The sequence below is a fragment of the Chenopodium album genome, chromosome 3, assembly GCF_948465745.1.
Source record: "Chenopodium album chromosome 3, dcCheAlbu1.1, whole genome shotgun sequence".
NCBI classification, from domain to species: Eukaryota; Viridiplantae; Streptophyta; class Magnoliopsida; order Caryophyllales; family Amaranthaceae; genus Chenopodium; species Chenopodium album.
This window is the reverse complement of record NC_137836.1, coordinates 69,590,351-69,618,103: the sequence shown is the minus strand read 5'-3', so window position 1 is coordinate 69,618,103 and position 27,753 is coordinate 69,590,351. Positions and strand designations below refer to the sequence as shown.

The 27,753-nt window shown below is 33.0% G+C and overlaps 3 protein-coding genes across 3 annotated transcripts; 2 read left to right on the top strand and 1 right to left on the bottom strand.

Annotated features, from left to right (window-relative positions):
- The first annotated feature begins 731 nt into the window (after positions 1–731).
- Positions 732–5,133, top strand: LOC145624088 (universal stress protein PHOS34-like). Its single transcript, XM_081677047.1, has 4 exons — positions 732–918; positions 1,105–1,199; positions 3,070–3,191; positions 4,735–5,133. The coding sequence occupies exons 1-4, from the start codon at positions 732–734 to the stop codon at positions 4,835–4,837; spliced, it is 507 nt and encodes a 168-aa protein (XP_081533173.1). The 3' UTR covers positions 4,838–5,133.
- A 1,372-nt stretch (positions 5,134–6,505) lies between these two features.
- On the top strand, positions 6,506–16,240 carry LOC145615280 (uncharacterized). Its single transcript, XM_081670347.1, has 4 exons — positions 6,506–7,023; positions 10,838–11,010; positions 12,706–12,764; positions 15,505–16,240. Exons 1-4 carry the CDS (start codon positions 6,870–6,872, stop codon positions 15,860–15,862), a joined length of 744 nt encoding a protein of 247 aa, XP_081526473.1. The 5' UTR covers positions 6,506–6,869; the 3' UTR covers positions 15,863–16,240.
- A 1,054-nt stretch (positions 16,241–17,294) lies between these two features.
- LOC145625271 (uncharacterized) lies at positions 17,295–18,609 on the bottom strand. The gene is made up of 2 exons (XM_081678332.1): positions 18,542–18,609; positions 17,295–18,387 (listed from the first exon to the last, which is right to left on the bottom strand). The coding sequence occupies exons 1-2, from the start codon at positions 18,607–18,609 to the stop codon at positions 17,295–17,297; spliced, it is 1,161 nt and encodes a 386-aa protein (XP_081534458.1).
- Positions 18,610–27,753: the final 9,144 nt, after the last annotated feature.

The following is a 27,753-nucleotide window of genomic DNA, read 5'->3' as shown; positions in this document are numbered from 1 at the left end:
TCTTTAAACAAATTTGACACTTATTAAGTCTTAATTTATATCATAAAAAAAAGAAAGAGTAAATGCTTTATAATATCTATATATATAATAAGGAAAACAATATAAATTGAACAAAAAATAAATAAAGGCATATAATAATAGAATGACCAAATTTTAACGAGCCGATCGTGAGCTACTCGACTCGACTCGAAACTTTAACGAGCACGAGTCGAGCAGGTTTTATTTGCTCGAAACTTTAGCGAACACGAGTTGAGCACATGTAAAAAGTTTTCGAGTTGAGTTGAGCACCCCTCAACTCGTGATTTTTGGACTGATTTGCTGATATTAAACATGATTTTTAAACATAATTTAGACACATTGAGCTTGGTGGCCCAATTGAGAAATAAGGGCCAAAATGGTCAATGGCACCCAAATAATAATTAACTATTTAACTGAGATAAATAAAACTATGTGCTAAAAAAAACTATTGCACTTAGAAACAGTGGGAACAATGTGATTAGCAGTTTTCTTTTAAAAAAGTATTAAACCAATTAATGTGAGAAACCTCTAGATTGTTAGGCAACAGGTAAGCAAAATCCCCTACAAAAATCAGGATAAGTCCAGAATCATATATGATGCACCAACTTTTCATGATATAATGCCACCTTTCTCTTCTCAACCTTACCACGTGTAAAAAATTACTCTTCATAATAATCAAGAGAGAAAATTAAAAATTAAAAAAAAAAAAAAAAATGGCAGGTTCATCTTCAGAGAAAGCGGTGATGATAGTAGGAATAGATGAGAGTGATGAAAGTTTTTATGCATTAGAATGGACTCTTGATCATTTCTTTGCTCCTTATGCTCCTAATTTCCCTTTCAATGTCTTGCTCGTTTATGCTAAACCTCCCGCTACCTCCGCCATAGGTCTCACCGGTCCTGGTACGTACTTTCCGTTTTCATCCGTTTTTCTTTTTTTTGTGTTCGACTTTATAAAATGCACTTTTATTTGTAACGTTTTTATAAAGTACACGTATAAAAATAAATATTTGTCAATGTGTAACTTTGACGGTTAATAAAGTTTGTGTTTAAGGTTTGGAATTGACTTTTTTATGATTGTATGTACAGGAGCTACAGAGGTTCTGTCTTTTTTGGAGGCTGATTTAAAGAAAAATGCTGCCAGGATCATAGACAAGGCTAAAAATTTGTGTCACTCGAAATCGGTAATAATTAGTTAATTACTCATGAACTTGCTGTTGTATAGTTATGTTGTTTTTATGGCCATGTATAGTTCTTTGAGCAATTGGTTAAGCTAAGAAGGCTGTATTGACGATTGAGAAGCTTAGGAAAGAAAATGACTTAGGCCCTGTTCACCTTTTATTTTGTTGAACACAATTTAATTCTCTCTATTATATTTATTTTTACTAAATTGAACTTAGTTTGTCGGAATTGAAATTAGTTATACATATTATTTTTATTGAATATTATTTTTGTAAAATGAAAAGAACCAGTCTTTATTTGAAAAGAACCCGTTTTATTTATTTATTTTTTAATTTTTAGAATTAGACCCTATTCACTTTACCTTAAAAATAATAATATTTTGTAAAAATAACTTTAGTTTAGTAAAAATTAATAAACTTAAAGAGTAAATATAATAAAAAATCAGTAAAAATAATTTCAATTTAGTAAAAATTAGTTAACTTAGAAGAAATATAATAGAAAAACAGTAAAAATAATTTAAGTTTAGCAAATATTATTCTAATTTAGTAAAAATAATTCCAGTTCCGCAAAAATAAGGTGAAGTAAACGGGGCGTTAGGTTATTTTTTGTGAGAATTGGGCCATGTTTACTTCACTTTAAGAAAATAATATTCAATAAAAATTATTTTAGTTCAGTAAAAATAATTTTAGTAAGAATAACTTTAGTTTAGTAAAAATCTAACCTCAATAAAGACATATAAAAAAGGAATCAGTAAAAATAAATTATGTAAAATTAATTTCAGTTCAGTAAAATTTTAGTTCAGCAAAATTAAGGTGAAATAAACTTGGCCATAAATTACTTTTAATAAATGGACATTAGTTTAGTGAACTTAAATAATTTCTACATATTGAAACTTTTTTTCATTGATTATAATTTTTTTAAAAAAAAGTTTCTGATTTTTATTTCCAATCATAACACTTATTTATGATGTTCTAAGCTAATTTTATAGAACTTAATTTTTTTTTTTTACTAATATTCTTTGAATAAGGTAAAGAAACGGGGTCTTTGGGACTTGATCTTTAGCCATTTCTAGCATTTTGCGTAGAAACTGTATAAAGTCAAACTGTTATCTTCTACGGTACTAATTTGAGCTTTCGAATTAATATTAGAAGTAGAAGTAAGTAGGTAACTTATTCTTCATAAACATAGATTTAAGTCAAATTTTTGTTCTATCGAGTGATAGATTGCATCAAATTTATAATTATCATGAATGTAGCGCCTTTTTTTTGTAAAATTTCTGCAATGAGATACTTATGCTATCATTAACTTAATAGTAAAAGCGTTAACTTAATACTAAAAGCGAAACCAGTGATGACACATGTCATTCACTGGTTAAACATTTTCCCTCCACTCTTTATCTTTCTTTATGAAAAATATTTATCGCCTATAAAATGGAAAGTAAATATTATAGGCGATAAATATTTTTCATAAGGAAAGATAAAGAGTGGAGGGAAAATTTTTAACAAGTGGTTTCGCTTTTAGTATGAAGTTAATGATTTTTGCCATACGCACTCAAATGAAATATTTTGAATGTATATATTTTATAGTAATTCTTTTTTTAGATATAATTGTTAAATTAATGTTGTAATTCGCGATATAAGTTATTAAAATCCGTGCATTGCACGGGACTTTAACTAGTTTATTTATAAAAAGCCAATCTTGGGTGGTTTTCTGTGACACTAAGAAGGATGAGCTAGCTACTAATCAGGAAATTCTTTGTGTAATTAGCGGCCTTTTATTTTCTTTCCTCGTGTTAGTTTTGTTGAACTTACTCTTTATTTGATAGCCAAATTAAAGTCTTATTTGAACTTATCGAACTTGCTTACACTTTAGGTTCATGATGTTGCTGTTAAAGTTGTAGAAGGTGATGCTAGGAATGTTCTATGTGAGGCTGTTGAGAAGAACAACGCGGCTATGTTGGTTGTGGGTAATCACGGTTATGGAGCAATTAAGAGGTAACTAGTTTCTTCTTACATGTGTGATATGCTATTATTTAACCATTTCTTTTAGAAAAAATGTCAAATATTATGACCTTTGCTCGGTCTTCCGAAAATAAAACAACCTTTTAATTATTTCTTAATAAAAACAACTTTTGACATGCTTCTTCTATAAATAGGATGAAACCGATTGGTGGCCTGCTTAATAAGTTAGTGTGACACGTGTCATTTTTTTTTTGAGGAAAGTGTGACACGTGTCATTTAGTGATTGGTAGATTTTTTAATTATAATTTAAATATTAATTAAATGATGTGATTTAAAAAAAAAAACAACAACTGCCCCACCCTCAACCACCACCGCAACCGAAGCCTCCACCATGGCTACCAACAACCGAAGCCCCCACCTTCACCACCATGGCCACCCTTCACCCTCAACCAACACCATCACCGTCGCCGAAAACCCTCGCCCAAGCTTCCTTTAGTCAAGCACTTTATTTCATGGTGTTGTGGGAAGAAGAAGGGGAAGGGGAGCTAGGGAAGGGTACGGGATGACAAGGGAGGGGGAAGGGTGGGGGATTTTTTATTTATTTTTAATTATGGTTTTTTTTTTTTTATATCTAAAATTATTTTTTTAACTAAAATTATTTTTTTTAAAAGAATAACTGTAAAAATTAAAATAAAATATTTCAACCAATTACAATGCGACACATGTCCTTTCTTAACCTAAGAGATAGGTAACCGGTCATTTATTCTATTTATGGAAGATTAGTGTCAAAGATCGTTTTATAAGGGAATAATCATAAGGTCGTTTTATTTTTAAAAGATCGAGCAAAGGTCATAATATTCCCGACAATTTTCCCTTTTTTTTAATCTTATTTCTAGTATAGTAACATGCTTTGTTAGTTAGCTTATTATGACAGCATATTTTTCTGTTTTTTTCCCCTGAAGTGTGACAACCTCTTCTGCAGTATGTCTGCTCGGCCTGGATTATAAAAGTCCAAGCAAGATTTAAAAAAAACTACTTCTTTTGAAACTCTATTACCCTTCGATTTAGTTGAAAAAAATCCCAAAAAATCCCAAAATGCTGCTGCATGCACTAAAAATACCTCAAATTGTTCTGGCGTTGGATTAATAATCACATACGATCCTAGGAAGTGTTTTTGTCATCGTTCTTGGATTCAAAGTATAATCCTTAGGACTGTTTTGTCAATTGCTCCATGTTAGTATATAGTTCTCTGTATGCCAATTTTTAAGTTAATATGACACGGGCCTGGGCCAATAACTCATCTACCTTATCAAATGGAACTATTTATCTCTCCTCTTTCTCTGATGTGGGCTATTGGAAATTGTTACAAGTTCCTCTAATATTTGGTAGAGGGGTTGTTAATGATTTTACATTTCAATGAGGCAAATAAATTATAGAATTATAAGGCATATTCGGAAGCCAATTGATGTTGGAAAGAAAAGATTGTTTTGTAGGAAACTGGCTCCTGCAGAATAAATATAACCAGATTGTGAAGAGCTATGTTGAGTTGTTGACAATAACTTTAATTTTATAACAGGGCATTCCTAGGCAGTGTGAGTGACTACTGCGCTCGTCATGCTCACTGCTCAGTAATGATCATCAAGAAGCCTAAGACTGTAAGCACTGGAAGCAAGAGCTAATATCACTTCTGAAACTGTAAGCTGATCAACGGTGTAGTAACTGCTGTTGAAGCAAGCATTGGCCTTTTTTTCGGTTTTTTTAGGGATGTTAATGAAGAATTGAAGATTGAACAGGACAGTGATGCATAACCGTTCCAGTTGTAGTTAAGTACTTGCTTGTGATTGTTAGAAATGAATGTTTCTATGTACATCTTGTTGTTGAGCCACGAGTTTAAACTTTTGGTCACTTTAGCCTTGTACTCCCATCTGTAAAATTGGTTACATTTTGTTTTTAAGGTTGAAGTATTTCACTAGAATTTCTTGCTCATACAATCATATAGTATCATCATGGAGGTTCTAATTTGATTCCCAAACTTCCACTATGGTTCTTAGGAATGTCAATTTTAATGAAATAATCCTAGATTCCTAGTAGTCGACCTCACTTATGGGATTAAGACGTTCAAGCAGAAGAAGATCTAAGTGTAAATCGAAGTGAATCTAACGTGAATCCATATGACTATATTTTTTCTTAATTATAAATTCACAAAACGAGTCAAAGTGGAGTATATGAATGGTGCAAAAGTCAAAGTGTTATACTTAATTTTTTTTTTTTTTGAAAACCGGTTAGTGCATATTATTAAATCATAGAAAGATATCAACAAGCACATACAAGGAAACGGAGGAAGTATGAGTAAATTCATGTAAAGATGTTGACTCTTCAAAAAAAAAAAAAAAAAAAATGTTAGCACTGCTTGGAAAAAAATTATATTGCGGTGTAATTAACAAAGTTTTATAATACGGGGTGGTATACTCACATTGTTTATTGATTATAATTAGTGTGACAAGCTTGACTTTGACTTTTAATTATTTATTTATTCTAATATGAGGGAGATTTTTGACTTAATCTAATGTGTGTATAGTTCAAATTTAGTTGAACTATACCAACTCAAGTTGCATTTCCCACACCATCATTGTTCAATAAAACTGTACATATATATGGATTTTTACTAAATAAACTGACTTAAAAGTTTGATTTATAAAAATCCATATGATTTTAGCGCCTTTTTTTTTTTTTTTTTTTTTTTTGGAAATATGATTTTAGAGAATCATATTTTTTTTTCTTTTTATAAATATGATTTTAACTTTAACTAACTCGACTTAGAAACCAATAAATTAATTACTCAGCTCCTTGTTGGTCACTATTTCATGATATCTCAATTGATACTAGAATCAAACTTGATCCAATCACAAGCCACAATCCATCAGAAATCCAAAATGATTTATATACTTGTTTTATTACCTAATTATAATTCAGTCAAACTTTACTTGATCAAATATAATCCAATCAAAGGGGATTTCAATCAAACAGAATCCAAAATAAAGGATACATTTGTAAATATTACCTAAATTATAATCCAGTCAAACTTTACTTGACTCAATCAAACAAAATCCAACATGAAGGATACACTTGTATTTATTACCAAAATTATAATCCACTCAAACTCCACTTGACTCACAATTGACCAGGAACGACCCGTTCACGGCGTCTACAGTCTAGTTAAGACCCGCATTATTTGCAATAAAAGGACAAGATAATAAATTGATAAGGAAGAAATGAATGATTAAAGTTGACCCAAAGTAACATAAAGAATGAATAATTGTTGAACCAAAAATTAACCAAACACACAAACACACTAACCGTTGGTTAGAAATACATATATCATGTGAACATCCTTCTGTCTTTACAAAAGCTTGCAAGCGAGACAATCCTACGGAAGGTACGCACCACGTAACCTTACAGCTTGGATAGAGAAGAGAGAGCGAATACAGTTAATCCAGAAAATTAAAGAAAACCCAAAAACAAGACATTCATTCCCAATTTCAGAGGCCAACTTAAAGTAGATAAACACACCCATTAATTATTATTATTGATTTCTTTCCTTTGTGTGATCATTTTTCTGGGTCTATAAAAACCCAGATTTTTGATCCACAATTGGGTTTTTTTTTTTGAGAGAAATTTTGTGGGGTTTTATTTAATTGATTGATTATACTCATGGTGAGGTCAGAAATTAATAGTGATCAAGCAATTGATTTGAATGTTGAACCTGAGGAATCATGTATTTCTTGTTCAATTTGTCTTGATTTGGTCACCAATGGTGGGGAAAGATCTAGTGCTAAACTTAAATGTGGCCATGAATTTCATCTAGGTAATCATCAATTACCTCTTTTTTTGATTTCTTTTATTTTAATTTATACCCAATTCTTTAATTTTAATTTGGATTGTTTTTATTTATTTATATATTTATTTATTATATCTATCAATTATAAAATTTGAGAATTTGAGTTTATGTGCTTTAATTGTGTTAGTTGTAAAACTTGATGTTTTTATGCTTGTAAATTGAATTTGTTTTGATGGTTTTAGTTCATTTGTGGTTATGTATCATCAATTATGATGTGACATTAGTTGCAGATGAACTCTGGTGGAATTTGTTTATTCCAAATTTTGCATGTGTAAGTAGCTTCTTTGGCACTCATACAAGTTTCATTTTCTTGTTTTTGCATCACATTTTATCTTGTAGATCCATGGAATTGGTGTAAGACTAAACCGTGCAAGTAATAATTATACAGCTTTTATATCAAAGCCTTGAATGTCTCGAAGTCGTGGTTTTTTGGTTTTAGTATGAAATTATAGACCTGTAAATATGTTAGGAGTTGGATTTTTAGGGCTAGTCCCAAGAAAACATTTTTTCCGGCTTAAGTGTCAAATAGGATCTTAGTAGAACATGTGTATTGTGCTGAATTGTCTTATGGTCATGCCTTTCAAAGATTTAGTTTGAAAAGGACCGGTTAATTCGTTTTCCTAGTCAATCATTTAGAGATGTATCTAAAAACAAAACACGTGTTCGTATCTTTTGTGTGATGGCAATTTAGGGCATGCGTCATGCATGGTAAGAAGTATAAATTTTCGATAATAGATCACAAAAGATACCGTTGATGCCCCATTTCTGTCTATACCTAAAAGAGGGGTAACGGGAACTTCTCATTGTGAATTGATTCCTGAATTTCAGTTATATAAAGATTTTAAACCATGATACATAAGTGTAAAGGGTCTTAGCTCCTTAGTGGATAGAGCCTCTGATACTGGGTTTAATTATTCATCAAGTCTGACTTTATCTCTCCTAAATTTGAAGCTGATATAACTTGTTTTTAAATATTTTTATAAACACATTGTGAGGTGTAATCTGCAGTTTCATGTTTGAGTTTTGTAGAATACTTTCTTCAATTCAGTGGGTAGTAGGTATTAATGAAATTATGCAATGTTTACCTGGTCAGTGTTCTGGGAAATCCCCGACAGGCTTAATTCTTAAACATTTTTTCAAGATAACATCAGCGCACTGTGCTCCTGTTAGTAACACTGGTATCTAGCATAATAATTTAAAGCCCGTCAATGTTATAGTGGATGGGGGTGGATCGTTATATAATCTGATTACGGCGGTGTTTATATTGGTTTATTCTTTTTTCCCCCCTATGTTGTACTGGGATGCTGTCTTGTAAGTGCACAGTTAAGTAGCAAACACGAGCTTAACACTGGCTGTTGCCCTGTTGGGGATACTTCATTCTAGAGGACACCATTGATTTTGTTTGTTTTGTTTTTGCTTTTCTGGACATGCTTCTTCCATGTTTTGTTCTTTACTGCATCATTTGATTCTTGTAAAAAATTACCATCTATCTTTTTTTATACTCTCTTTCAGTTTGAGGCATTAATGCATGATATCATGACAATGCATTTAGTGAGGATGTTGTATTATTTGGTTTTTGTTTGGTGTATTATGTTGTTGTCAGGGGATTTGATATTGTTGGACATTGGCATCCTTATCAATGTGTTATGCAAGGAATTACTTATCACTAAAAGGTTGATATCTCTGTTTATGGGTATAATGACACACTGTACAAGCTTATAAAGTTATAAAGTCATGCATGCTAGGAATTTTGGTAAGCTTAGGCGCCATTTGATTATGATCTGACTGAATTTAGGAGAATCTGGAAAAAAAAACTGTTTTTGAAAGAGATGAAAAATATTATTGTAATGGTAATAATGATCAGAATTAGGGGAGGATAAATAAAGGCAAGAATAAGGAGGAGAGAGAAAATAAAGAAGTGAAAGATGGCGGAATAAGAGAGGAACAAGTGGTACAATAAAGGATAGTTTTGGGAAAATACCATCTGCTCTTCACTTGCTAACTGTCCTCTGCGTGTTTCAATTTCCGGGTGCGATTATGGGGACAAGGGACAAGCGAGAAAGTTGATTTGTCCCTAGTTATAATTAAGTTATTTTGGAGTTTCAGGCTGTCATGATGATGGAAGAACTTTCTGAATAGGTTGATTTTGTTTAATTATTATAGTGGATGGTACTAATTCTGTCATATATGTCCTCTCATTGCAGTCTTTCAAACTAACTTCATCTACATGTTTGGGGTACTTTGTTTAAAAAGGCAAATTACCTGGTTCTTTTTTAAGTAAATCTTTTGAAAATTTAACCTCTTTCTGATGTGCAAATATTTTCATAAAATGTGTGAGTTTAAGGGAAAAGGATGGTCTCCTAGAGCTACTCTGCGTTTATTTTATATTGTGGATCTTTCTTCTTGGTAGGGTTAGGTGAGGGTTGTGAGGCAATGTTTATTGTTAGCCCTTGTAGTTTACAATGTTGCGGTTTCAAAATCATTTTTTATCTGTAAGATAGAATGTCATGTTTCTTTTAATAATTGTGGTTGACGGAGATGCTTTGATCTGATCGTGCTGAGGAGCTGCTATAAATGGTATGGGATCACTGGCAGCTTCTTTAATTTGTTGTCTTCAACTTAAAGTGTCACTCAACTTCTAGTTATAAATTGGATTCAGATGAAAATGAGAGGTCTCTAGAAGAGTTTGTATTCTTGTAGCCGATAAAAGATGCATGTATCCGGGACAAGCGAGAAAGTTGATTTCTAAATATTTCAGGGGTAGTGGTACAGAAGCAAATTTTTCCAACTTACATCTCATATTATGTGATAGTGGATGTAAAACCACCAATGATTTTTGTCAGTCCATTGGTTCATACCACCAATGATTCCTGTGATACCTTTCCCAAACCTTTTGTAATTTGTCTACAAGCTTTTAACCAGTGAACCAAGGTCTTGTTAAATCAGAACTAAACTGCTTAGTCTGAATACATTAGCCACACGTCCATCTTTTACTCGAGAAACAGCCACTGCCATCTTATAATGCTCTGGTCTACAGTTACAGATGAATGTTTACCCCTCATTGTTGTTCGCTTGAACTTCTTTTGTTTGTTGCTATATTTATAGTTTTCATTGCCTTGGAGTTCTGGAGTTCCTTATATGTATTCAACTTTATCATTCTTATTATTACCCTTCTTCAATACTATTTTGCATAGCTGTGAATTAGCTCATGTTGTATTTTTCTCTTCTTGATTTTGTATGCAAAGTTATACATGATGTTCTCACGGCATAACAGAATTTTCAGCAACCATATAATTTTCTCAAGCGTAGTTTTGTATATGTTCCTTGGTGTCTCATTATTAAGACCTCTTTATTACTTATCCAAACTATAAAGAATATTTTGCAGTTAAAGAAACCCTTAATTAATGTATCTGTGATATTATTGTGATATCGTCCAACTGTAGAGAAGATCTCTAGTTTGATTTGTCTCGAATCATAAACCTTGTTATGTTTCTTGACAATCTCTTGTTTTCATATTACTACTTTTGTGTGCACTAGAGGCATAGTCACATAATGGTGTATACAAGTTTTGATGAGCCCATTAAATGCTTTACTTGCCAAAGTACGCTAAAAGATCAATTCAAATTGTTGAAATACTTTCAGATATCTTGGATTCTAACATAACGTAGTAGTGAAAAGAATTCCACAGAACATGCACAGAAAATTGATGTTGTAAGAATTCTTTCTGGTTTCTTTATTAGTTGACTCCCATATAATGTCCTTTCTCATGATCTGTGTACAGACTGCATTGGTTCTGCATTCAACATGAAGGGAATGATGCAATGCCCAAACTGCCGGGAAATTGAGAACGGTCGATGGTTATATGCTAGTGGCTCCACCAATTCATCCCCAGAACCCGGAATGGATGATGTGAATGTGGATAACTATCCTTTTTACTTCACCTTTGCTGAAATGGTAATTAAAGATACTTTTTTTCTTGTTATATAGTACAACTCTGTACATTATGAATCAGTATTAACATAAAATGAATGGAAAATATAACTAAAATAGAATCTGAACTTTGGCTATGGATTATTTTGTCGACAACGATCTCTATTTTGTTAATGTTTTCTATTAAATTAATTTGATTATGCAAATTCAAAATCAATTTGTTTTAAACATCTTTAAGATTAATTGCAATGTGAATATGTCAATATAATATGTCTGGGATAACTACAAACTATAAAGGATCTTTAATTTGAAAGAACTTGTAATAATAAATAATGCTATCTTTGTCTAGCAAATTTGGTGGATAAAATAGTATAATATCAGATCAGATTTAAGCATTTAACACATGCATTTGTGTTAGGGTAGGTACTGATAAGAGATCAACATGGATCAGTTCTATCAGAAAATATCTCCTAAATATTCAATTTGATAAAGATTGGCTTTTATAGAAGAATATGCATTGAGAACTGAGTGGTCCCTTTACCTTCTGTACACTTTTGGGTGGATTTGGGTTGCATGAACCATATATTTTTGGGTCATTACTGATGTAGAAGCAAACTATAATGTTATAGATGAATTCTAGAAGAAAATCTCCTAATTTTTCAATTTGATAAAGGATTGGCTTTTATAGAAGAAGGTACATCGAGAACTGAGTGGCCCCTTTACCTTCTGGAACTGAGTGATTGGATAGCATAAACCATATATGTATAACTGATAAGGTTCTATGTCAAAATATCTACACAGTTACATCAATGTCAAAATCACCCTATACCTCTCAAGCATTATCGTTCTAAGGTGATGAATGCCGAGGCTAATTGAGTGAGTGTATGCTGGCTTATCTCTTAAATAAAAGAGGCCATTTCATTAGACCCTTGATCTGGACTGTTTAGTTCATCTCTTACATCACAATGGATGAGAATTGTAGATGGAATCTTCCAATACCTTTGAAAATGGGAAGACTTTTTTGCAAAGTAAAGAATACTTTAAGTCTAACACGAAACAGCTGAACTCCTTTAGATTACGTTGGTATAAATTGAGCTGACTAAATGTTGAGTGCATTCTTTGTGTACTTGTAGAAATATGTTAAATTCACTAATTTAAATTGTCAAATGTATATGTTCTTTAGAATGACCTCACTATATTGATCTTCAAACTTCAAAGTAAGTAATATTGCTTTTCTAGATTTTTTAGAATTAAGTATTGTTAATCACCCTCAAAACACCTTATTCTCCCTATTTATGACCTATAACAAACCATTGGAAACTCTATTTGTAATCTATGGGAGTTATTATCATAGGTCTGCACTAGAATTGTTTGCAGAGGAAGTTAGTGCAGTAGAATTGAAAGCCTATCGTACAAGATAAGAGAAGTTGTGTTTACAGATGTTTATAAAGCTTCTGACAGGTGTAGGCATTTACTTTTTTTTATTGGTTCTCTGGTTTGATTTTGTAGATGGTAGATAGATGCTGTATCTGATGCTTCTTTATTAAGCTGTTGCCCCCTTTTTTTTTTTTTTTTTTTTTTTTTTGATGGGGCCTTATGCTGTTCTTTGTAACCTTTTCGTGCCAAAAACCTGCTGTAGGATTACGCATGCTGATAGTATTTTCTAAGAAACAGTTAAAGACAAATGTGAATAATATCCACATTTTTTGTTTGCTGCAGCCTTATAGAGTTCACATTTGTCCATTTCGTGGATTCACTCAAGTTCATCCATCTTCTCAGTAAGCACTTATTCACTCCTTAGCCTGTGAAGTTGTTTTTATCTGAAAATGCTTCTTACTTTTGATTTCATCTGAAAATCTATTATGGCATTAGTGTTGGATTATACTAAAATTTTACTAAGTAAATGAAGCTAAAGATGCCATAACAGATTAAGACTTCTGATTCCCTACCTTATAAAAAGTGGGAAAATACTCTTATGAATAGTGCATGGACATTTATATCCTTAAAAATGTTATTTTACTTATTTACCCGCATTGAATTCAAAAACCTTAAAATTGTCTCTTGAATCACAAAAATAGATTAATTGATTGTGTTTATTTCAATGTTTAAAGCATTTTTTAGACTCTCTATTTTTTACATTCTTCATATTTTACAAAGTATATGATATTACTATGCAAATAGATATAATAAAATACCATGCAAATATGCATAAGGTATGCTAATTATATCCTTCAAAATGTGCATTTACGTGTTTACCCTTATTAATATGTACTACCTCCGATCCAAATTACTCGCAACTTTGGAATATTTTATATCTCACAAATAATACCCCAAAGTTGCGAGTAATTTGGACCAGAGGTAGTATAAGTTTTTATTTTGCCTCCATTAATGTTAATTGTTTTTTTTTTTAAAAAAAATTGGCTTTTATTAATGTTAGTTGTTTATATAAAAAAATATTTAGAAAAATATGCGAACAATTTTGTTTCTAATGCAGACATTTTTGCCTCTAAAAAAATTTTGTTTACATATATTATGTTATCAATGTAACCAAAAACATAAAAAGCTTTCCGAACAAGACTAGCTATGGCGCGCAACGCGCGCGTTAGCCACCCTAGTACATTTAAAAAGTATTATCTTCATTTTCATTTTAGGTGCCTCAAAATATTTCAATGCTTTCCTTGTTAAGAAATTAATAATGATACACGCTGTGTACCTGCTCTGCATCTGTATCAGCATGACATGAGAGACACAGACTATGGATGAACCTTTGTCTACAATACCAACTAGCATTTCTCTCTTTAGTGCGAAAGATTTTCCAAAATTCAAATGCAGTGTTTGTTAATGTTTATGAAAACCCAAGATCTAAAGATTGACCAAATGAATGGGATGTTAGAAAATTTACTTTTCTGTCTTTGTTGTCATTCTAGATGCTAAACTTTTATAACCACAATGTCTTAGTATCTTTGGTAAAATTTCAACACTTGTTTTTCGTCTTCAAGCAACAAAATAAAGTATCTCTGTTACAAATAGAAAATTGATGTCAACATCAACATTATCCTATTACCCCTAAGGTGCTGGGTGATGTTGAATACCATCATAAGATTCTTAACGAATTCATGTTTCATGCTATGAGAACACAGCTTTATATATGTTACCCAGAAATTGAGAAATTGATGCATGGATGAGAATCTTCTGCTTTTATATTGTGACTACATTTTGAAGTATATATGGCATGTGTAATTAGTATTTATTCAGTGTCTCTAGCTTAATTTTTGTTGGACGGTATCGTAGGTGAAAAAGCTAGATTAATCTGTCACCCTTTGCAATATTTATCTTAAACCTTTACTAACATACAGTGTTCTGTAAAGTGGAACAATCATCATTATTACTGGCCATGTCCGATATGAGCATCATGCAACTATCTGAGAACTTTGTCAACTTATCCTGCATGTTTTAGGTCTCTCCAGCATCCCTCTGGACACAAAGTGAGAACATTCGTTTCCCTAATATTAGTGAGTTCAGTGATTTATCTAGGAATAATCTTTTAGTTGCCAAGTTTCACCTGTGATTAAGATCTGTCATGCAACTTGTGATTATTGCTTGTACATTTGTCAGCAGTGAGTAGTCCAATAAGCGAAGCTGGTTAACTTCTAATGCATCAATGTAGGAGGGGGAGAGAAAGGGGGGTTGTGGGGGAGGGGGGAAGGGGTTGGCGGTTTTGATAAGTTGAACACATTTGTAGAATCAAGATTAGTTTGTCTTCATTCCTCATTTTTTAGGTCAGCTCTAGGCTTCTATTAACCTCACGACTGTTGTCTGGCTGTTGTTCAGTGACTTTAGTGTTTAGTCTATTGAAAGTCATAGTTGGTGTTGGTGGTGATTTATTGTCCCTCTAACATAGCTCTTCTTAGAGATTTAAGTGAGATTTTCATCTGAACCACAGTAAATTGGAAGTTTTGATCTGTGTGCATCATAACTCCATAACGACCTATGCTTCTTTGGCTATCCCTGATTTTATTTTCCTTGAGTATGCCATATGTTGCATTAACTTAGAGGGTCCCAGGCACTAGTGTTCAATAAGGATCCATATCATCTACCTGAGTGGAGAAATTGATGCGCTTTGCCCCACCTCCAAAATTTCTAAATAGCTATATGGAATATGTAAAGATCCCCTTGTATCCATCTTTTCCCAAAACTAGCAAGCATCTGTTTTGTGAGTATTATTAGACTGTGGAAACTGTGAAGGCAGGGGTAAAGACAGAAGAAAAGAAAGCAAAAACTTCCCTTTATAAATGCTAGGTTAGTTTGGAACACAGTAACATGGATTCATGTCAATTGATATTCATTGGTAAACACTGTACACTGGAGATCAGAAGCGAAGATCAAAGGAGATTTATTTTGTATTGTTTAAACAATTGAGATAAATTTAATATATCTATTCATAAGAGAAGATAAATTTAATATATTGTCTTTATATGGATTTTGTAAAATATTAATGTGATTGTTCTTATGTGATAGGTCAAGCCTTGGTGTTATGAGCACATTAGCTCCGATGGTCACTCATCAGCATCCTGGAGCAGGCAGTCCTCATCCTCACCCTCACCCTCCTCCTCCTCACCCGCACCCTCACCCTCACCCTCATGGATGGGTCTTTCAGCATTCTTCTTATCTGCATCCCAATCAAGCCTCTGGTCTGCCCATGCCCATTAGTAGCAATGCTGGAAGATTCGACACCCAAAGAAGCATGCCTAGATATGTGCCTTCAGGACTAGGATATGAGCCTAATCCCAATTTCTCGCATTATCCAGAAGGTTCTCCCCCTAATTATTCCCATCCTTGGAGCATAGATAATGTTCCTCATTTTCCATTGCCATAATGGATTATATGTATATATAAAAATTCTCGCCTCAAGCTCGGCATGAATTCTGGTGACAAATATGGTCTTTGGTGGATTTTGCTATGATCTATTGTCGATATGCGTAGATCATGAATGCTGATGACCCTTTTGTGGCTTTTTAATCATGAGCTGAACTGTTGTAAATCTGGAACATGATCAATTTACCCCATGATTTTGTACATTTTGTTGGAAGTTATTATGATCATGCTGGATGAAAACTGGAAGTAAAGTCCACTCTGTTGGCAATTGTATTAAATGAGGAATGCTCATCAGAAACAGGACTTAATTACCTTGATGAAGAAGGAAAGTAAGTTTGAATGAGATGAAAAGTGTGAACAAGTCTTTCAAGCTCTTAAAGAGCGTTTAACCACCATACCTATTTTAGCCTTATCTGATGGAAGTGATTGATTTGAAGTATATAGTGATGCTTTAAAGAATGGATTAGGGTGTGTGTTACAACAAAATGGGAATGTGATAGCCTATGCTTCTCGCCAACTCAAATCTCATGAAGTTAATTACCTTGCACAGTGGCGGATCTTGAAACCTTTTTTTTCGGAGGCCAATAATGTATAGCATAAGTGTATGTTTAAAACAATAATAACAAGGAGTATAAGAATATAGCTAAATATAATAAATATTACCGAGCAATTAAAAAAAAAAATGCTAGTGTCACAATCTAATTCTTTCTCATACAAATGTCACAATCTATTTCTTCAGCAAACTAATAACTATTAACGTAAGACTAGTCTTTCTTTTAATAATTTGATATAATTATTGACTTAGTACTAAATGACTTAGAAATCTTCCTTTCAATGGAAATAACTAAAACTGTTGGTTAAAAACTCATCCTCCATCTTGTTACGTAGTCTTGTTTTCATGATCTTCATTGCTAAAAATGCTCCTTTAGTGGTAGCTGTTGAGACAGAAAGGGTCAAAACTAGACGTAGTAGTCTATCAAACAAAAAGTAAACATTTGATTTTCCTGTTTGTGTCAAGTGTTCGCAAAATTCCTCCGAGGTAGAATGATGTGTCAAACTAGGCTCATTTTTTGCTCTTCACAAAAAAAAAAAAAAAAAAAAAAAAAAAAAAAAAAAAATTGGTGTTGCAATTGATACCTCAAGTTGTACCTTTCTTGCTCCGTAAAATCCATGGGTAAAACTTTTCTGCAATCAAGCAAACCTTCTCAAGATTAAAATTCTTAAATCCGTCTTTGGGCTCTAACAAAGATGATAAAGTTAAAGAGCTCTAAAGTGTCATCATTAAATCCGCGATTTTGCTCTTGTATGTTTGTCAATTGCACCTAAAAATATTTCAACTCGATAAAAATGATTCATTGAAACTTGGTCTTGTTGATGAAAAGCTTGACCCCTACGAGCTATGTAAGGAGAATTCATATCATGCATTAAAAATATCATGTTGGTGACAAACACAATACTACCGAATCTAAAAAACTTTCCCATCCATTTTCTCTCATATCCTGAATTAGTGCATAATTTGTAAATACCAATTTCACATCATTGACAATATCTTGGGACTTTTGTTGTAAGGCTTGACATAGAACATTGGCAATTCCCAAAATTTCTTCCATTAAACGGCCAATAAAAGCAAAATCAAAGGAAATCATTAGATCTAAAGCAGCATCATCATCTCCACGTTGAGAAGAACTATAAGACTTATCATTCGAGGTGTGTTTAAGTACTAACACTGTTGCACCAAACGTTTTCATCAAGCTACGAATAGAGTAAAGATGTGAACCCCAACGTGTGTCTCCAGCTCTTTTTAAAGTACTCGTCTGATTAGCTCCTCTACCACTGTCTATTTCACCAATAGATAATAGTATTTTAATTTCATCATATTTGACGGATTGCAATTGCTCAACACGTTTAGGAGATGAAACAATGACATTGATAATGAAAGTCAAATTTGAAAAAAACTGATGTATTACTCTAACATCTCTAGATGCGACAACCAATGCTAATTGTAAACGATGAGCAAAACAATGGACATAATAAGCATATGGACAATTAGAAAGAAATAATGGTTGCAAACCATTCCACTCACCTCTCATGTTACTAGCACCATCATATCCTTGCCCTCGAATATTTTCAACGGATAAATTATGTTGAGGAAGAACTGAACACAATTCCCTTTTAAGTGTTGCTGCCGTGGTATTGGAAACTCGTATTAGGTTAAGAAATCGCTCCCTAATTGTTCCATATTTGTCAACAAACCTTAAAACAAGACCCATTTGCTCTTTTTCAGATTCATCTCGAGCCTCATCAACAATAATACATAATTTAGAGTTACCAATTTCTTGTCTAACACAGTTGCGAACCTTATTTGAATTATTATGGAGAATCTCTTTTTGAATCGAGGGAGCATTATATTTGGCATTATAAGGAGCTTGTAAAGCTTTGGAAACATCTTTATTATATGCAGCCAACACCTCTCTGAATTCAAAATAGTTTCCTTGATTCTCAGAATTATTTGTTTCATTGTGGCCTCTTAAAGGGCAACATTATGTAGTCAACAAGCGGAGGACATCGATAGAGGCCTTTTAACGCAATCGATTTTGCTTGATTTGCATTTCACTTTGTTTGTAAAAATCATTATGAATCTTTGCTTTTTTTTCTTAGGAAGAGTCATGTATAATTGAACCGCATTTCGATGAGCTGTACATGGACCTTCTCCAATATGAGCAAGGAACCCACAACGTTTCCTGTCATTGACTTTTTTCCAATTTTTGAATCCGGTCAAAGTAAGCGTTTTTACCCGAGAATTTAGTGTTTCAGTAAATAGATAACAAGGTAAACAAAATGCAGCATCTTTAGAAGGTGAATATTCCAATCAATCTGGAAACTTAGCAAACCAAGTAGATTGAAATCGGTGACGATGCTTTGTAGGCCCTAAAAATGGATATTCTGCCAATTGAGGTTGATAGGGCCCCAATTTAATATAAGCATGTCTTATTTCATTTCGTTTTCCAACTGGATAAGCCCATATTGGAGGATGTAACCCTGGATCACGTTCTAAAGAATTGATATCCACATTGTCATTATCAATGATCAATGGACCTTCTTCATGATTATGTGTCCGGGATGAAGTATCTTCATTAACTGGATTATTTTCGTCGGGAATTGTATCATTTTCTGGTTCTTTTCGTTTGAAAAAAGGAGGTAATAGATTTTTGTTTGTTCATATTTGTTTACCTGAAAATAATTATATGTTAAATTTATTTTATAAACGTCCTACATCTTTCTTGAAAAAAACAACTATGTTTTAATTAATTATTTGATTCTAACAAGTAGCAACCAATTAAAAATAATAATATGAATGAAAACAATAAGAAACTAACTTTAAGCAATTAAGCATACATTCATTAGTGACTAATTTGTTAATTATCAATGCATTACAACTCACAAATCACAAGTATAAATCAAAAGTTAAAAATAACTATTAATTGATAAATATTAATTGAGAAATAAAGAACGACATACTGAAGGCAAAACATGCTTTATACTTTGAACTAAGTAATTTATCAACTTTAATAATGTCTTGTCACCTAAAATTATCAATTTATTTATTAATGCTCAAATTAATCAATAGTACATAGTATAACATAAATGCAAAAGGTAAAAAAAATTATTGAAAACAAAAACTTAAAAACAAAAAATTGAGAAATTAGTCGAGTATAATACCTGATATAGTGATATTGTAAATTTGTAATTTTTTCTTGGAAATTGGAATTGAATTAGGACCTTGGAAAAAGTGAATATTTATCAATCGTTTAATGGTATTGATGACTTGATGAGGAATATATAATAAGGAGTAGAGGGAGGGGAAAGGTCAATGGGTTTAGGTTTGTCATAATAGTCTGGTACTTTTTTTGGGAATTGGGAAGGAATCTTTTCCTTTTCCATAGTTCAGTAGCCGCCTAGAAAGATAAAACAATCACTTTTGGATTTTATTTTTATTTTTTTTGGAATTTGGCTTTAAAATATTTTTCCCAAAAGTCATTAGGGGCCAAGCCATGTGAAGCTCCTCTTATGGTCCGCCCCTGACCCTACACATGATCTTGGGCTTGTGGCTATAGTGTTTGCATTGAAGATTTGAAGGCATTATTTGTTTGGAGTAAGGTGTAAGATCTTTACGGATCACAAAAGTCTCAAGTATATCTTCACTCAGACGAATCTCAATATGAGACAGTGGTAAAGGGAAAGATCGGTCGTTGGAAAATCACCCTAAGCCAAACAATATTTCTACCTAAACTAACATAAGACAAGTCTAGGGTAAGTAGAGGATCATATCCATAGGGAATGGGTAAAGAACACCAAGAGTATGAAACGGTTGTAAGCTAATTCGGTCACAAATTGGGTTTTGATTAGTTAACTTCTATGTAGAGGAATGCTAGGGGAAACGAGATTCAACACCAACCAAACCAAATAATCAATAACAAGGATAAATCATGAGCATATATGGGTGATAGAATAGGAACTTAACATTTTCTTCTTTCAAAGTAACAAAATAAGTATTCCCTAGATCAAACACTAATCATGACAAGGATTAAGTCTCAAGAATAGAAAGTGGGTTTCTAGCTCAAGTTTGTCCCTCGGTCGTTCCAAACTAGCATGAAGTGCAAATAAATGGGATTTCTAAACTAATTACCACACTAAAGCATCCTATTCAAATAAACCAAACATCCATAATCATGAAAGTGGCATAATCTAATTGCACAAGATGGGACTCACTACTAAACTCCATATTTCAATGTGAGTGAAGGACATTGAGCATGAAGTGGGCACCAAATATACATGCAATAATCAATTCAAGCACAAAGAGACATCAACCCAAAGTAAAACATGAAGGAATCCATGTCAATTAACCATGGCTTGGTTGGTTTTTAACCCAACCCCTAACTAAGAAACTACTTACTAAACATGGTGGAAAACAATCTAACAATTGAATCTAGGGTTAACATGAATTCAATTAAACTAGGAGAGAGATTAAACAGGGATGGAGTGAATATGCAAGAACAAATAACAAAGATTAAACAAGAACTAAGATTAATCAAAGATTTAATCAGAAAATTAAATAACAAAGGAGGGAGAAAGAGATTACTAATTGATGCTTCAAGTGTGAGAATAATTGTTGTTGAAATTGATAAAACAATATTCAAATAATTCTTACAAATGATTGGGTTTTTGGAAATCTAAACTAAGGGAGAGGAAAACTATGCACTAACTAAGAGAATAAGCCTAAGGGAGTTAAGAGAAAGGAAGATCCGTACAAATGAGCTCAAGGGAGGTATTTAACTATTTATAAGAACCCCTAACAAAAAGGATAGAGAAAACAAGAATCAGCTCGACTTTAGGTCTGCACGGACGTGCCAGGATCGGCACGGACATGTTAGGATTGGCACGGACGTGCATAATAGGTAGCACGGACGTGTAGCCCTGTGCACAGCCGTGCAAAACTTGAAAGCTAAAATAGTAGCTATTGTTTTGGCACCCAGTGTCTTACACGGGCGTGCCAATAATGACGTAGACGTGCAGTTTCTACGACACGGACGTGCCAAATGCTGCATGGTCGTGCAGATCTTCTTATGCTGAATCAGAACCTTCTGTTTTGAACCAAGGCACCCTGCACAGACGTGCTGGTTGGGCACGGGCATGCCAAGGTTCTGCATGGACGTGCTTGAAGTTTCACAACCGTGCAGACTTGGGCAGTAGCAGCTCTTAAGTCTGGAACACCCCTACACGGATGTGCATGAGTTAGCACGGTCGTCATAACTCGTCGGACACACCATGACTTGATTTCCTACTCAAGGCATCCGCAACAACATTTTCTTTCTCTTCATGGTATTGTATATTCACGTTATAGTCATTGAACAATTCCAACCAACACCTCTATCTGATACCTTGCTATTTTGTATGGTTCTAGAGTGGTTTTTAACGTTGAATATGTGAGGAATCGATGCCTTAGTTCATTATTCACTCTATTTTTATGCATTTTTGTGTATTACGTGCTTCAAGGGGTTGTTATTATTTTTTAACATTTTAGGTCCAAAGAATGCACTACGAAGCATCCAGGGAAGTATGCAAGGAATTTTAAGCAATGAGGAAATAGGGTGAAGCAAAAATGAAGAAGAAAGAAACAAGATAAAAGAAATAAAATGAAAACAAGGCCAAGAAGACCCTGAAGATATGAAGCGTTTGAACTTAGAGGTTGTGAACTATGGTGAAGCAGAAGCACGGATGAGTGCTCTTTCACTTGGTAATTTATTGTTGGATGAATTAAAAAAGAGTCGAAAAGGTGATGAAGGAATCCAATTGATTAAGGAGAAAATGAGCCAAGGGAAAAATGTGGATTTTAAGATCCATGATGATGGAAGTTTGAGTTACAAAGAAAGATGGTGTATACTAGAAAAGTGTGAGGATTTAAAGAGAAAAATCATGGAAGAAGGCCACAATACTCTATATTCTCTACACCCGGGAGGGGAAAAGTTGTACAAGGACTTGAAAGAGTTGTATTGGTGGCCAAACATGAAGAGAGAAGTAGCTGAATTTGTGAGTAAATGCTTGACTTTTCAAATGGTCAAGATTGATCACAAGAGACCTATGGGAAATGTTCAACCTATGGAGATTCCATGTTGGAAATGGGATTTGATATCTATCAATTTTGTCACAGGATTGCCTAAAACCAAAAGTGGCAATGACGCTATTTGGGTGATTGTAGATAGACTTACAAAGTCTGCGGTGTTTATTCCAATAAAGGAAACTTGGAAAAAGAAACAATTTTCAAAGGTTAATGTCAAGAATGTAATTCGATTACATGGAGTGCCTAAGGACATCATCTCCGATCGGGATTTAAGGTTCTTGTCCAAATTCTGGCAAAAGGTTCAAGCCAACTTTGGAACAACATTGAAAATGAATACTGTGTTCCACCCAACAACGGATGGACAAACTGAAAGGACCAATCAAACCATGGAAGATATGCTAAGGGCGTATGCCTTGGACTTTCAAGGTAATTGGGAGGATCATTTGGATTTGATTGAGTTTTCTTACAATAATAGTTACCATGCTAGCATTGGCATGACACCTTTCGAAGCATTATATGGTTGAAGGTGTAGAAGCCCTGTATGTTGGAACGACTATAGTGAGATTCTTATCTTAGGAACAGGTATATTGAGGAAATGGTGAATAAAGTGAAATGGATTCGCTCGAGAATTTAAGTTGCACAAGATAGGCAGAAAAGCTATGCTGATTTGAAAAGGCGAGATGATTTCAATGTGGGTGATAAAGTCTTTTTTAAAGGTCTTCCCTACAAAAGGGGTAATGAGATTTGGAAAGAAGGGCAAATTGAGTGCCAAGTATGTAGGCACTTATGAAATTTTGGAACGTGTAAGAAAAGTTGCTTACAAATTGGTATAACCTATGGAATTTGAGAAAATGCATGATGTGTTTCATATTTCTCAATTGAAAAAGTATGTTCCTGATTCTAAGCACATCCTACAACCTGAATCGATTCAATTGGATGAGACTTTAACTTATGAGGAAAAACCTGTGAAAATTTTGGATCATAAGGTGCATAGTACATGCAATAAGGATGTTAGAATTGTTTTGGTCAAACCAAGAGTACGAGGAGGTTAATTGGGAGGCCGAGGATGATATGAGAAAGAGATAACCTGATTTATTTTAATGAGGTGAGTTATGAGGGCGTAACTCTTGTTCTTTAAGGGGGATATCATGCATATAATTTCGCGCTTTTTGCCCTATTTTATATTGTATTATGGTGTTTTTATGCTTTTCATAGCTATTTTATTGTTTACGTATCTAGTGAAGTACGTAAATTAGGATGGTGATAAGTCATTATTGTCGATATTATGACACAATTGGAATTCCAACAACATAATATTGATAATTTTGATAAGGTTTTAGGTAAATGTTTTGCAATTTAAGGGATTTTGTGCTAATAAGTTTCGGGACGAAACTTCTTTTAAGAGGGGTAGATTGTAATCCCCCGTATTATTAAATATATTATAAATGAAATATAATTTTATTATAATGTTTATTTGTATTTTTTTCCGAAATTTAATTTCAAAAGTTTCAACTTACGGAGTATTGATTTGGGTCAAAAAAAAAATGATTTTAGCACAAACTATTTTATAAACCTTCATCCTACAATTCATGATCATAAAACAAAGCCTAGTCCATTTCATTTACTTAACTGACCCATTAATTTTATGAGGCCCAATCTTCCTACTTACCCTATACAACTCTCTCCTATAAATACCCCATTAATCCCCAAAAATTTTCAAACACAAAAAGTTAGTCTTATTTTCTTTCTCCATTATTTTTATTTTTCCTTTTCTTTTCTTCTTTTTTTCTTTCTTTCTTTTCTTTTTCCCCTTATTTCATATGTGAGCATTGCTCACTATCTCCAACAACTGCCGCCACCTACCCCGCCGGACTCCAGCCACCGTCTCCACCTTCGACTGCCGGAGAACTGACCACTAGCCCGACCGCCTACCGTGGCTAGCCTACCTTTTCTTCTTTCCCCTTTGTTTTATATACCTCGTATAAATTTTAATGTATTTGTTTTGGGTTTTGTTTTTTTTATTGTTTTTAATTAGTTTATTTAGTATTTAATTCATGATTTTGATGGTTTAAACTAATAATTTTAGATTAATGCTTGTGTTATAATTTTCAGATTTTATAAATTATAAACCTAGGGTTTCATTTTATTTAAATTGGGATTTTTAGGGTTCTTATGACTAATTAAATTGGGGCTTTTGTTCCTATTGTATTTCTAATTATTAATTAAGCATTAAAACATATTTTAAAGGAACTTTTAAGGATTTTTAATCAAATTTAAATTGCTGGAAATTTGTTTAAGTATTAACTTATGATTGTTGGTTGTTTTCTAGGAAGTGATTATTCCCTAGGAGACTTTTAATTGATTTAAAGTGGCACAAAGGATTTTTTACACGAGGTACGTATATGTCTACTTCGTTTTAAGTAGTATCATGTTTAGGTACCAAAAGGAAAAAACTTAGTTTCATGTTTAGGGAACTCTTAGATGGAAATTGTTTGGTTAAACATTGAATTAATTCATGTGCTTATATTTATGAGACATGTTTTGGTGAATTTATTATGTTTCTATGGAATTATGGATGCAAGCATGTTGAATTATATTGGATTAATTATTTGTAGAATGTTGATAAAAGCATATTTTTATTGGATTGGTTGTTAACCACATTTGGATTATTGAAGGATTGGAATTGAATGGTTTAAGTGGAATGAATTTATTTATTATTTCATGAGGTTATAACTATTTTATTTATTACTCAAACATGACTTGTTAGTATGTTGAGTATAGGTGGATTAAGTCGAAACGGCTAGGTGGGTTGACTATGTTCAACAAATTTGGTTACCCTGGAATTTAAAAGGAATTAAAGTTCGATTTGCGATGTGATCATCATTGTCTTAAATAATATTAAAAGTGAGTTGTATGTATGATTGCTATGTATGATCTACTTGAATGAGTCGACTATTAATTAAACTTTTAATCACGTAAAGTGAAACATGGATAAGCAATAAAACTCTGGAAAGTGTGCACTTCTAGAGTATTGACAATTATGGGTTGGGGTACACGGTGGTAGGCCGTGGCTTTCTGTAGACACCCAAATGCGTCTCCCAAAAAACCAAACCCAGTGATGAATACTTTTCACATCATTTGATTATCAAACGAAATGAAAGTGTGAAAAGTCTTGTGATGCGGTCATTTTAATAAAATTCTTTCCTTCTATTTTTGAAAATCTACTCTATTTTTGATAAGGGTCCAATTTATCTTGGTCCATGACAAGGGTCCAATAATAGTGTAGTTGGATCGGGCTTGCAATCAGCTTTCCAATGACATATTATAAGCCCAATTCCGATGAATAATGAGAAAGTTATGGCCAAAATACTAAATTGGGTCTGAAATGGTTTTATGGCCCAATGATCTAGTGGAGGGCCCATTAATTATTTGTTCCTAAAATAATTAGGATTGATTCTAATCTTCTAGAATAATCTAGAAGTTTATTTTAAATTCTAATGAAGTTAGGATTGATTATTATCTTTTGAGAAATAAAGAATTTGATTTGAAATAAAAAAAGTGTTTTATTATAATAAAATCTTATTTAAAATTGATAAACAAGGAGTTTAATTGCTTAATTATATTAGGAAAAGGATTCCGCACAAAAACGCGTTTTATCTTTTAGCCAGCGCCAAACGAAAAACCTGTCGCCATGCGTGATCCCTGTCGTTTCGCGGCAGGAGCCAGTTTTGCTCCGATTCAAATTCTAATTCTTTTCTACCGTTTTCGGACTATTTTCTCTATAAATAGGGTTTTATTTCCTCGTTTTTATTCATCAACAATCATCATTAATTCTCTTAAGCAATTGCTTATTCTTCTCTCTCTTTCTAAACCTTCCCTTTTACAAAATTCCGCATTCACAAGTTCTAGACACACCTAGCCAAGTTCGAAGTTGCCTTTTCCCTCGACGTGAAAGGTTGATAATTTCTAAGGGTTTGGTCTCAAATCCCTACTTCAATTATTTAAATTAATTGTTTAATATTTTCCTTGAAGTTATTAACGCGTGTATTTTGTTATTAGAAAGAGGTACGAGGCATCGAAGTAATTAATCTTATAATTCTTTTGATATAGAAAGCATGTTTAAATTATTTTAATTCCTAGTTTCATGTTAGGATGTCTTTTATTGCTTTCCAGTATCATGTTTAGGTTACTTCCTGTTTCTTCTATCATGCTAGTATCATGTTAGGGTAAAAGCTTTGATCTTTAACGTTAAGTAACATGCTAGGATTTGTTATTAATCTTGTTAGTATCATGCCAAGGATCTAATTAATATTATTATGCTTTTATGAGATTGAATATTTTTATGATGATGATGATGTGCTGTCAATATTGTTATGTTTCTTGATTGATATATTATTGTTATTGCTTGATCATGCCCTCTCTTGCAGGTTTAAAGGGAATTTGTACTTGTAATCACGCTTAATAAGATAATTAATAATCTTGTTTAGGCTAATATGATTATAATTTAAGTGATCGCCAATAATAGATTTGTTTGTGCATTAATATTCAACCAACAAAGATAAACAGGTTTAGGGTTAATCTATTGATTGTATGTTAGTTAGAAAGCACACATGAATATGAGAAGAATAAAGTAGAGCCCTATTATTAGGGAAGATTCAATCTCTTTTAGGTTGGATTTGTACCTTCATCCCCGAATTTCCAGTCATGGTTCCAGACCACTATGGAGTTAGCGATCTCATGGATCGTGAAAGGGTGTAACCTTCACCTTGTGAACGGTTTACAAGTTCCTAAAACTTGTTGGCGACTCTTTTGCTCTAGTTTCCTTCCCTTTGGACGCCACCATACTTAAGTGTATGATCATAGTGGGGCTCAAGTGTGGGATGCATGAAATATTCCCTACATTTTCCGAAGCTTGTTCGATCAACAGGTCCTCTTTACTTTTGGTATTTACAATTTTATTTTATAATGAAAGTTAGATGGGATCCTAGACTAACTTTGTGAGAATGGAGTCGTGTCCATACTTGCAGCGCACTAAACTTTTATTTTAAATGGTCATTTGGGACTAAAATGATTTGGTAGGTTGAAAAACCTCTTCTATTTCTTACTCCAAATTAAATTAAATATGAAGAGTCAAGTGTTGGAATTTGTTGGTAAGTATGTAAAGTCAATTAAATTGTTTAAGTGTGGAGTCTTGATTAATGAATTCGTGTTGTATCTTTATTTACTTTAATTAATTGAGCATGCTAGGTTTAGTATGTTGTAGCTTGTATGTA

What these genes read in the sequence shown, in the direction of transcription:
- LOC145624088 (XM_081677047.1), top strand. Translation starts at nt 732, where the DNA reads ATGGCAGGTTCATCTTCAGAGAAAGCGGTGATGATAGTAGGAATAGAT. An exon ending in CATAGGTCTCACCGGTCCTG is followed by an intron (nt 919 to 1,104) that starts GTACGTACTTTC and finishes TTGTATGTACAG; the next exon opens with GAGCTACAGAGGTTCTGTCT. An exon ending in ATTTGTGTCACTCGAAATCG is followed by an intron (nt 1,200 to 3,069) that starts GTAATAATTAGT and finishes CTTACACTTTAG; the next exon opens with GTTCATGATGTTGCTGTTAA.
- LOC145615280 (XM_081670347.1), top strand. Translation starts at nt 6,870, where the DNA reads ATGGTGAGGTCAGAAATTAATAGTGATCAAGCAATTGATTTGAATGTT. An exon ending in TGGCCATGAATTTCATCTAG is followed by an intron (nt 7,024 to 10,837) that starts GTAATCATCAAT and finishes ATCTGTGTACAG; the next exon opens with ACTGCATTGGTTCTGCATTC. An exon ending in ACTTCACCTTTGCTGAAATG is followed by an intron (nt 11,011 to 12,705) that starts GTAATTAAAGAT and finishes TGTTTGCTGCAG; the next exon opens with CCTTATAGAGTTCACATTTG.
- LOC145625271 (XM_081678332.1), bottom strand. Translation starts at nt 18,609, where the DNA reads ATGACAGGAAACGTTGTGGGTTCCTTGCTCATATTGGAGAAGGTCCAT. An exon ending in GTACAGCTCATCGAAATGCG is followed by an intron (nt 18,388 to 18,541) that starts GTTCAATTATAC and finishes TTGCCCTTTAAG; the next exon opens with AGGCCACAATGAAACAAATA.